This window comes from Narcine bancroftii, chromosome 10 (assembly GCF_036971445.1).
Source record: "Narcine bancroftii isolate sNarBan1 chromosome 10, sNarBan1.hap1, whole genome shotgun sequence".
In the NCBI taxonomy this organism is placed as follows: Eukaryota; Metazoa; Chordata; class Chondrichthyes; order Torpediniformes; family Narcinidae; genus Narcine; species Narcine bancroftii.
The window spans coordinates 8,817,459-8,829,617 of NC_091478.1; the positions used below are offsets into that span (position 1 = coordinate 8,817,459).

General features: G+C 42.0%; 1 protein-coding gene across 4 annotated transcripts in view; it reads left to right on the forward strand.

Moving 5' to 3' along the window:
- eef1akmt2 (EEF1A lysine methyltransferase 2) overlaps window positions 1-12,159 on the forward strand; it is a 39,442-nt gene that overhangs the window by 14,030 nt on the left and 13,253 nt on the right. For all 4 annotated transcript variants that reach the window (XM_069899729.1, XM_069899732.1, XM_069899731.1 and 1 more), the window contains exons 3-4: window positions 3,233-3,347; window positions 9,511-9,615. In XM_069899729.1, coding sequence (XP_069755830.1) covers window positions 3,233-3,347; window positions 9,511-9,615 — 220 coding nt within the window. The remainder of the gene's footprint in view (window positions 1-3,232; window positions 3,348-9,510; window positions 9,616-12,159) is intronic.

Consider the following 12,159-nt stretch of genomic DNA (forward strand, 5'->3'; position numbering starts at 1 on the left):
GTACATAATTGACTTGAGCCCTTCATAAAGGAATGGAAAAATGTCGACAGGCATTTGAATAAAAGGGGTAAGGGGGGGGGGGGAGTCATGGTCGCAAAGGCAGGAGAAGGGAGGGAGGGCACAGCAGCAAGCAAGGGGGAGGAGGGAAGGGGTTGGAGAGCTGACGTGGGAAGGGAAGGGAGAGCAGGTAGCATAAAGTGAAAAGTCAATGTTAATGGCATCTGACTTCGAGAACCCAGATGGAAAATCAGATGTTGTTCCTCCAGTTTAAGGGTTGGAGACTGGGAGATTGCTTTGCCGAGCACCTTTGCTCTGTTCGCAACATTGATAGAGACCTCCCAGTGGCCAAGCGTTTCAGTTCTGCTTCCCACTCCCATACTCACAGGTCTGTCCATTGGCCTCGTGTACTATCCCACCAAGACCACCTGTAAATTGGAGGAATAATACCTGATTTTCCATCTGGGCACTCTCCAACTGGATGGATTTAACATCAACTTTTCCGGTTTCTGCTAACCTGCTCTCCACCCCCTTCCCTCTCTATTCACCCAGCCATCCCTCTTCCCCTTGCTTGCTGCTGTGCCCTCCCTCCCTTCTCCACCTATTACCTCCTGCCTTTGTGACCACATCTCCCCCCTTATCCTTTTATTCGGACGCCTGCCGGCATTTTTCCATACTGATGAAGGGCTCAAGCCCAAAACGTCCATTATGTATTTTTATCTTTGCTATGTAAAGGACACTGTTTGACCAGCTGATTTTCTCCAGCGTTGTGTTTTTACTTCAACCACAGTTTTGCTGTTGAATATACACCCATCTGTATCAATGGTGCTGAAGTGGAGAGGGATGTGAGCTTTAAAATTTTAGGTGTAAATATCATCAACAATTTTTCCTGGTCCAGGAAAACACAACATCTCTACTTTCTCAGAAGGGTAAGGCAATTCAAATGTCCCCAGTGACTTTTATCAATTTTCATTGATGTACCTTAGAAAGCATCCTGGCCAGATGCATAGGTGCTTGGTCTGTCCAAGGCAAAAAGAAATTGCTTCTCTTCCACTGACTCTGTCTACACCATCTGCTGCCTCAGGAAAGCAGACCACATAATGAGGAACCCATCTCACCCCAATCATACAGTCCCCTCTTCTGCTGAGCTGAAGATGCAATAGTTTGAAAACAGCAGCAGATTCATTAGTAATGGTTTTTTTTTCCCCCTCAGCACTTTAACCCTCATTGAAGGATGTAAGAAAAATAGAGGGGATGGGTGTGAGGCAGGGAAAGGTTAGATTCTTGTGGAATAAGATTACAAAGGTCGGCACAATATTATAAGCTGAAGGCTCTGTTATGTTCTATGACTCGAAACATCGAATGTTCTCAATGAAGCTGCTCGACATGCTAAATTCATCTAATTGGGGTTTTTTTGCTACATTGTTCTGCAGTGTCACTTTGACATTTTGTGTTAAGTCAAGTGTTCCATTTTAGTTCTTTATTTCTAATGATGTTGTTTGATAAAAAATATCACTGAGACATTTTCTGATGGTTTATATCTTAATATAAAACAGTATATCTGTAACTTCAGGGTTCAGTACAAAGCAAATCAGGAAGTAGGGTCATGCTATTAGGTGTCCAAACTCTGGGTTGTAGAGGGGGTCAAACAAGAAAAATGTGCAGATGTCAAGGAGAAACACAGCAGGTCACACAGTGTTCTCCATCGGAGAGACCAGTCGCAGACTGGAAGATTGCTTCACTCACCACTTCCGCTCCGTTTGCAACCTCAGTGACCTCCCAGTGGGCAACCAATTCAATTTTGGGTCACACTCCCACGCTCACATGTCTGTCCATGGCCTTGTGTACTGTCCCCCCTAACCACCTGCAGATTGCAGGAACATCCCCTTATTTTACAGCTGGGCACCCTCCAGCCACATGGCATGAATATCGACTTTACTGCTTTCCCTTAAACCTGCTCGCCTTTTCTTCCCCCCTCCCCTTTCCTGTCCTTTCCTTCCATTTCTTCCATCCACCTAGCCATCCCCCCTCCCCTTCATTGCTGCTGACCTCTCCATCCTTTCAACACCTATCATCTCCTGCCTTGCCACCCCCCCTCACCCTTTTGTTTGGACACTTGCCAGCGTTCCCTCATACCTTGATGAAGGGCTCAAGCCCGAAACGTTGGTTCTGGATCTTTTCCTTTGCTACATAAAAGACACTGTTGGACCTGCTGAGCTTCTCCAGCATTTTGTGGCTTTTACTAGAATTCTATCCAGGCACCTCCAGGTTAGGAAATGGAGGGAAGAAAAAAGTATTTGAATAAAAATTTGAAACTTTATTTTAAATTACATATTAGCTTAGTCCCTTAATAAAAGAAAAGCTGCAAAATTGGTGGACAATATATCTAATTTAATAAATTTATTGCGTTTTTTTAATACAGTAATAAGATTTTAATGGCCTTTTGGTTTTCTGACATAATTGCTTGGTTTTGTAGCAGTGCTATAGATAGACTACAATCCCTAGAAGTCTAACGAGCTGGCTCGGACATCACAACGTCATTAAGTGGCGTGCGTGATTCAGTGTTTTAAAAGAATACGCGTGTGACCTGAGTAAACTAGTTCTGATTTACCTGTAACTGTGTGTGTCGTTATTTCGCATTCATCGCCATCACTTTATTTTCAGTAGCTACAGTTTCATAAATTTGTCTCCTCATAAGATCCATGGCAATTACTTTGCATTGTGGAGACAATGCAAATATATTATCCTCTAATCGTACATGTGCAACCAGACAAAGCAACATTTCTCTGGACCAATGTGCAAACATATTACATTTCTCAAAACCTCAACAGAAAATAATCAATACTTTTATAAAAGATCCAAGGTTACAGAGTAGCGTTCATCAATCTTGCAGACTGCTGGAAGAAGCTATTTTCCAGGCTGGCGGTCCTGTAACTCTTTCCTCATGGTAGAGTAGGTCAAAGATCCTCTGCAATGGATGGAAAAGGTCCCTAATAATTCTTTGAGCCCTATTTAAGCTGCGCTCCTAGTGAACGTCGTCGGTAGAGGAAAGGGAGACCCCGTTAATCACGGCCATTTAAATAATTTGCCGTATGGACTTCCAGTCCAATGCTTTGCAGCTGCCAAAACACACAGCGCTGTAGTCAGACTGGAGAGTTTCAGTTGTGCTCCCTGTAAGATGTTGACAAGAAGGCAGCATCGATCAGCAACTCTCTCAAGCTCCATTGTCCTTTAGGTTTGGTAAAGAAAGCATGGATCGCATCCGAAGGTGGTTGGAGGAGCAAAATATTCCAAAACATGCTGCTCTGCTAGACATTGGGACAGGAAATGGAGTACTTCTAATTGAGCTGGTAAGTATATACCATTAATTACAATACAATGGAAATAAAATCTAATGTACCTGAATCATGTCCTCACCTTTGTGTGACCTTTTGTCATTCTAGTGAATAGAGTTCATCGAAAACTAAGTTAGTCTTTTAGTGAAATCACTGTTACACTTATTATTTTTGGTTCTAAAAGCTAAGATGATCTTGTCCTCACGTCCTGATCATTTAACATTGGTTTATTTCGTATTCCTTCTTGCCCTTCCCCACTTGGACATACTTTCTCACCTCTGCTTTGTTATTCTTACATGGCTATTCTTTAACAACTTTGTTGCTCCGAGACTTCTTTCACCCTACCCATCACCCACCCCCCCCCCCACCCCCCAAGCTTGAATACTTCCCAATTGCTTTGAAATATCACAGAATGTAATGAATTCCATCAAGATGCAAGTTGTTTGCAATGTTTTGAATACCATTTCCCAAAGCAGGTTTCAGTTTCTGGCTTGTTAAACAATCTGACAGTCCTATTCAGGCTTCAATTTGATATCTATGTGATCACATGCAGGGATAGAGATTTATTTTTGACCGTTAATATTTCAAACAAGTTGAAATTAATGGACGCATCTAATTCTTGAATGGTTAGAGTATTCCCAGAAGCACTGGAGGAACAATGAACCTGCTCCAATTATATCCATGTAAAGATGGTGCCTTCCTAAATTAGTTTATTGAGGAACTGACCAAAGAATTGGCTATTTTAGATCTAATATTATTCAATGGGATATGGTTAATTAATAAGGTGGTTAAGACCCTTGGAGAGAAGCGATCAGAATGTGCAAAGAATGTTAGTGATTTAGTATCATCTTAAGGAGACTAAATGCAGCAAAATATAATGGCATCAGGTAAAAGTTTACAACGGTCAAGTGAGGAGTTGTATTAAAAGTACAGCAGAAGGCATTAAATGAATTATTACACCGTTGTTGTATAAATCCCATTCAGGGAAAAGAAAAAACAAACATGAAAAGTGATTCATTTGTGAAGGCTGGCGGCAAAACTCTGCATGCCAAACTGCATGACTTTTTCAAGCTCTGCTGGGACCAAGGAAAGCTGCCTCAGGACCTTTGTGATGCCATCATCATCCCCCTGTACAAAAACAAAGGCGAGAAATCAGACTGCTCAAACTACAGGGGAATCACGCTGCTCTCCATTGCAAGCAAAATCTTCGCTAGGATTCTCCTAAATAGAATAATACCTAGTGTCGCTGAAAATGTTCTCCCAGAATCACAGTGCGGCTTTCGCGCAAACAGAGGAACTACTGACATGGTCTTTACCCTCAGACAGCTCCAAGAAAAGTGCAGAGAATAAAACAAAAGACTCTACATCATCTTTGTTGACCTCACCAAACCCTTCGACACTGTGAGTAGGAAAGGGCTTTGGCAAATACTAGAGCGCCTCGGATGCCCCCCAAAGTTCCTCAACATGGTTATCCAACTGCACGAAAACCAACAAGGTCAGGTCAGATACAGCAATGAGCTCTTTGAACCCTTCTTCATTAACAATGGTGTGAAGCAAGGCTGCGTTCTCGCACCAACCCTCTTTTCAATCTTCTTCAGCATGATGCTGAACCAAGCCATGAAAGACCCCAACAATGAAGACGCTGTTTACATCCGGTACCGCACGGATGGCAGTGTCTTCAATCTGAGGCGCCTGCAAGCTCACACCAAGACACAAGAGCAACTTGTCCGTGAACTACTCTTTGCAGACGATGCCGCTTTAGTTGCCCATTCAGAGCCAGCTCTTCAGTGCTTGATGTCCTGTTTTGCGGAAACTGCCAAAATGTTTGGCCTGGAAGTCAGCCTGAAGAAAACTGAGGTCCTCCATCAGCCAGCTCCCCTCCATGACTACCAGCCCCCCCACATCTCCATCGGGCACACAAAACACAAAACAGTCAACCAGTTTACCTATCTCGGCTGCACCATTTCATCGGATGCAAGGATCAACAACGAGATAGACAACAGACTCGCCAAGGCAAATAGCACCTTTGGAAGACTACACAAAAGAGTCTGGAAAAACAACCAACTGAAAAACCTCACAAAGATAAGCATATACAGATCTGTTGTCATACCCACACTCCTGTTCGGCTCCGAATCATGGGTCCTCTACCGGCATCACCTACGGCTCCTAGAACGCTTCCACCAGCGTTGTCTCCGCTCCATCCTCAACATTCATTGGAGCGACTTTATCTCCAACATCGAAGTACTCGAGATGGCAGAGGTCGACAGCATCGAGTCCACGCTGCTGAAGATCAAACTGTGCTGGGTAGGTCACGTCTCCAGAATGGAGGACCATCGCCTTCCCAAGATCGTGTTATATGGCGAGCTCTCTACTGGCCACCGAGACAGAGGTGCACCAAAGAAAAGGTACAAGGACTGCCTAAAGAAATTTCTTGGTGCCTGCCACATTGACCACCGCCAGTGGGCTGATATCACCTCAAACCGTGCATCTTGGCGCCTCACGGTTGCGGGCAGCAACCTCCTTTGAAGGAGACCGGAGAGCCCACCTCACTGACAAAAGACAAAGGAGGAAAAACCCAACCCCAACCAACCAATTTTCCCTTGCAACCGCTGCAACCGTGTCTGCCTGTCCCACATCGGACTTGTCAGCCACAAACGAGCCTGCAGCTGACGTGGACATTACCCCTCCATAAATCTTCGTCCGTGAAGCCAAGCCAAAGAAGAAAAGATTACAGCACCGTCAACCTGGGTTTGAATCCAACACTGTCTGTAAGGAGTTTCTACAGGTTTTAAATATTTTTTAATCACATCTGGGGCAAAGTTAATATCAGCATTAATCAAAAAAAAGAGCCAATCATGTTGGTTAAAAAGAGCACTAACCCTGAGGATTAGGAATACTTTAGAATTCTCCAAAGGAAGCACAGGATGCTGGCAAGGAAAAGGAAAGTTGGAAATGAAGGGAGTCTAATGAGGAATACAAAATACAGACAGCAAGAGATAATAGATATGTAAAACAGAAAAACTTAACATGAGTTGATGTGAATTCCTTACTGAGTAAAGCAGAAGGAATTATATTGCAAATAATGGTAAAAACTTTAAAATATTTTGTTCCCAATTTTTCATGGACATTAAAAAGAAAGAATTGGCCTATATGTGATCAAACGTGATTGAGAAGCTGAAAGAAACAAGCTTTAAACATAACTAGACAAACATTTGAATCATTGAAGCAGAGAATCTATGGGCCAAGGGTTAATAAGTGGGATTAGTTTGGATAACTACTTGGTGGCTGACATGGATATGGTGGGCTGAAGGGCCTGTTTCTGTGTTGCCAATGGACTTCTACTACCTCAATTTCTTTCATGTAGTGTCAAACGTGTTTCCAATCTCTTGCACTGCTTCTCAGACCTTTTTCCATTAGAGCAGTGGTTCTCAAACTTTTTCTTTCTACTCATCTTAAGTCATCCCTATGCCAGAGGTGTTCTGTGATTAGTAAGGGATGACTTAAAGTGGTATGTGAATGTGGGGGAAAAAATTGAGAACCACTGCTCTAGACCCAATTGTTACTGATATATTTTGCTTGAGAAACATTGTCATTGACTCATTTCCTTTGGAGTTTTGAAACTCTGCACATAACGAGTCAATGAGGTATAGATTAAAACAGTGGTTTTCAAACATTTTTTTTCCATTCAGATACCACTTTCAGTCATCCCTTACTAATCACAGAGCACCTATGGCATGGTATTACTGAAAGTGCTATGTGAATGGTTGGGTGTCCTTCACAGAACACGTGATGCTGCCTTCAGGACAGGGGGTAGGATGATACTAAGATCAGCCAGGGCTGAACTCTCCCATGCAATCCGGAAGGCAAAGCGTGGGGACACACAAAAGATCCACAGGGAGCTGTGTGATATGGACAACATGAGGCGCATGTGGCAAGGATCAAGATTATTACAGATCACAAGTCAACCTTGTGAATTAAGGACAAAGATGCCTCCCTTCCGTGGTGAGGAGAACGCTATCCAAGGTGAACCCACACAAGGCGGTGGGACCAGTCAACATACCTGGTCGGGGACTGCGCAGACCAATTGACAGAGGTCTTCCTGAACATCTTCAATACCTCATTCCCGCAGGGATCAAGGCAGTCACCATCATCCTGATACCCAAGAGGGCGACAATAGCAGGCCTCAATGACTATCGCCCTGTGCCACTGACCTCCACCATTATTAAAAGCTTTGAGCGTCTGGTGATGGAACGAATCAAAGCGCACCTCCTAGAGATGCTGGATCCATTTCAATTCACCTATAAAAGAAACCATTCCACAGACAATGCTGCATCCTTGTTGCTTCACTTTGTTCTGGCTCACCTGTTGAATGATGCCTCATACGCCAGGCTGCTGTTTGTTGACTTCAGCTCGGCATCTAATACAATCATTCCCCAGAGGCTGATGAAGAAGCTATTCTCGAAAAAGTATGACAGTTTAAAAAAAAAAATCGGCAACCAGACAAATTCCAAAGGAGCACGACGATAGTGTGAACCATCGTGCCTTGCTGCCCTACCTTCCCCGTCTACTCCTCAATCAGGGGGGAGTTCCTTATCCCATCTCAACCAGGAAAAGTCAAGAAAGCAGCCTGAGCACTGCTATCGTGTCATGACAAACACATAAACCCCTGATATGTGTTTCACACCTTTGTTGTGCGGGTCTTCAATGTTGTGTGTAACTGTGGTTAGTTAAGTATTAAATGTTGAGGGTGTGTGGGTGGAGGGGGGGTGGTGGAGGGAGGTGGACAGAAAGAGCTTGAACTCTGCAGAAAACTTTGAATAGAATTGATCATTGCAAATTGTAGTCAATGTTAACATTGATAATGTTGATAATTGTTTAAGTTTGGAAAATCATAAATATTCAAAAATAAAAGAAGCTGTCCTCGCTGGGACTCAAAACCCCTCTCTGTAATTGGATACGGACTTCCTAATGGAAAGACCACCATCTGTCCGGGTCAGTTGCACTATATTGGGCATCGTCACGCTGAGCACTGGCGCACCTCAGGGTCGTGTGCTCAGCTCACTCCTGTTCACGTTACTGACCACGACTGCGTCACCAGATCCAGCTCCAACAGTGTCATCAAGTTTGCAAATGACACAACACAGTAGTTGGCCTCATTGCCAATAACAATGAGTCGCACTGCAGAGAAGAGGTGAAAAATATTGTGAAATTATGCAAGAGTAACAGCCTGAGTCTCAACATGGACAAGACAAAGGAGATGATCATGGACTTCAGGAAGATCATGAATGACCACCCTCCTCCACACATCAATTCTGTAGCAGAGAGCATGAAGTTTCTTGGAGTTCACTTAATTAGTGAACTATTGTGGACTCATAACATCTCCTCACTTGTCAGGAAGGTGCAACAGCAATTGCAATTCTTGAGAAGACTGAAGCGGGCAAGGCTACTGGCTACCATTATGTAGGAGCTCCATCGTGAGCATCCTGGCCGGTTATATCACAGTGGGGTATGATTGCTGCAGCGAAATGGATTGGAGGTCAATCCACAGGACCATCAGTGTAACAGAGAGGATCACTGGAGTCTTTTCCCCCACACCCCACCCATCAACGTGGGATTGTTGTCTGAAGAGGGCGTGCAAAATCATTAAGGACCCCTTCCACCTGTCGGGGAAGAGATACAGAAGTATCAGAGCTAGCACCACCAGGCTGAGGAACAGCTTCTTCTCATGGGCAGTGAGAATGCTGCATGTCCAAATGAACTGCTCATGCGAACCATCCAAGACTGTCATTTGTACAAAATAATGTTTATTTATATAGTTAAAATACTTGTCTTGCATATGTATTATTTGTCTGTATGCATGTTATGTCTGGTTGTGTGTCTGCGTGTTTTGCACTGAGGGCCGGAGAATGCTGTTTTGTCGTGTTGTACTTGTACAATCAGATAACAATAAACTTTATTTGAAAAAAATATAGATTACTTTGCAGCAACGACAGCCTCGAGATTTCCATCCTTGTCGAAAATTGATAATGTGTCAAATTCAAGAATCCTCAAATCTTAAAATCTAACAGAATGAGTAATTCTGGTAGATTTTATGATTAAAGGTAGTCAAAAAAAAAGAAACATTTCCTATTTTAAATACATTCTTAACTAAATATTGATTCTCTTTAATTCATTTAAGGCAAAAGTTGGGTTTACCAACCTGTCTGGAATTGATTATTCAGCCTCTGCTGTGGAGCTTGCTAAAGCTGTTACTAAAAAGGAAGAGTTGTCTTTGAAGTTACAGGTATGGTTTTTAGCAAGTTTTTAATCTTAAATCTCATTATTTCAAATATAAGAAAGGATAAGTTGAACTATTTCCAATGTTTTCTCCAGTCCCTCAAACAGTCAACTTTTCCTTCCTCTCCCCCCTGAGAACTAAATGGTATTCACAGTCATTGCCAGTGGCTAGAAACCGTCCTTCACTCAGCCACTGCTGACTTTATTCCCTGGTTCCTGAGACTCTGTGGTTAACAACTGATTCACCGAATCATTTTCCTCTTTTAGAGAAATGCATTGGATTCTTTTCTAGATTACAGGAACGTACGAACAAGTGCTTTCACAAGCCTGTTCCCTCTGGTGTAGACTCCTGATACAGGATAGAGAGCTTAGTTTACTTATCCTTATGAATTTCATTTTTAAAAAAAACTCAGATCTGAAGATGGAAAACCCCCATTCACTCCCTTCTCGGTGAAGGCAGTAACCTCAGTGTTCATAATGCTTGCACACTTTGTGATACCTCTGTATTCCCAGTATATATGATTCATTTGAAAGTGCCTTTACCAACTGTTTTGGCATTGTTTTAAGCTATGCCTTAAATTTTCAGGTTCTATGCCCACGTATTTAATCAGTCTCTTTGTACAGTAAAATCCCTGGTATCTGGAATTCAAGCAACCGACAAAAAAAAACAGATTTAAAGTTGGCATGCCTTACTATTAATTCACCAATCCATGTAATCTCGAGCACTTATCTGGCATCTACTAAACTCCATAGGTGCTGGATACCAGCAGTTTTATGGTATCTACTTTATAATTTGTTTTTCCACTTGTGTTTAAAATATCAAGAACAATGAAGATAAACTTGTATTTAGACCACTGAGTTCTCATCTATTGTATCTATGGTAAGTTTGTGAAATATGTAAGAAAAGAGCAAAATGGAGAAAAATTAGAATTAGTGGAGATTATGCAATCTCCTTTCATTTCTTAAATAGGCATCCTTTTTCTCTGGGCAGTCACAGCTACTTCAACAAGTTTCCCTTCATCTGAAGGAGGTGAATGGATATGTGCTGGTCACATGATTGTTTACCACCATTCCGACCTTGCTCTTTGGAATGAAGTCTTGCATTGATACTTAATATTTTAGTAGCTGATTGGAGTCAAGCCACAAAGTCCACAGATGCTGTGATTGTAGTTAATACACAAAACTGCTGGAGAAACTCAGCAGACCACACATTTTTCTTTATGTCGCAAAGATACAAAACCAATGTTTTAGGCCTGAGCTCTTTGTCAAGCTAAGGGCTCAGACCTGAAACATTGGTTAAACTGTATATCTTAGCAACATAAAGAATGTTGCGTGATCTGCTGAGTTTATCCAGCATTTTTGTGTATTCCTATTTTAGTTCAAGCTACATTTAAAAACATAATCGAGGGAAATTTAGTTAAAATATCAGGTGAGACTGAAATATAGTTTTTGATCTCAAGAACAATGGTCATATAGTCTTCTGATGCAGATTAACCTTGTCCATGATTATACCAATTCTAAATATTATATGACTAAAATTTGCCAAATAAACCTTTCATTTTGTATCAATTGTCTTAGGTAAGATGTTAACTCTGATAGGGAAGTATATAATGGCTTTTGAAAGCATGAGAGAAATGGCAAGATGAATCAAAGGCCCAGATTAAAAATTTTCCTTTGATGCAGGGAGGAAGATATTTTGTTAGAGGAAATGAGATTTGAGTGGAAGTCCAATCTTGGAGACTGTGAAAAGGGACTCAGGGTAGGATATAAGTAGACGATGAACAGATAGTGAGAGCCAGAGGAAAAATTTGTCGGATCCAAGAAGTGCAAAGAAGGCAGTGCAGCCCTTGAGCTTCCCCAATTCCTAGTAAGACCTTGGCTGACCCTTTTTGCACGATCCCCATGAACCTGAATTTTGATGTAGTCTAAAAATGTATTAATGACTCTTCCTGTTCTGCTCTCTGTTAATGATTCTAATGACTTGTATGTCTTCAAGAGGAAACAAAAATCCTTCCATCTCCATCTTATCACCTTTTATTGTGGCAGTATACCTCCGAGTTCTGGAATTTACCCATTGAGGGGAAACTTGCTCTCTACATTCACGTTGGCAATGTTTTTTTTTGTGATTTGTATATATCACTGAGCTTGTAAAATTCAGGGGTATAGACCAACTTGCTCATTTATTCAGTGAATGACAACACTAGGATTTAACCTGGCAAAGCTTCTCTGTGCCATTTCCAAACCAGGAAATCCCACTTTAAATAAGGAGATCAAAACTATTCGCAGTCTTTCAGAGTTCTTCCCAAGACCATGTACAGTTGTACTAATACTTTCCTACTTTTGTACAATCCCCTTTGAAATAAAAGCCAACATCCCATTTGCTTGGTCCAGTTAATATTGTGTGTTTCCTGCATGACACGCAGATTCCTCTGCATGGAATCTATTTTTTGTGTCTCTGCATTTCAAACAAATTCTGCTTATTTTTCCTACAAAAGTCGATAATTTCAGTTTTTTCCCCCCATTTTCAATGGTCTGCCAGATTTTTGCCCAC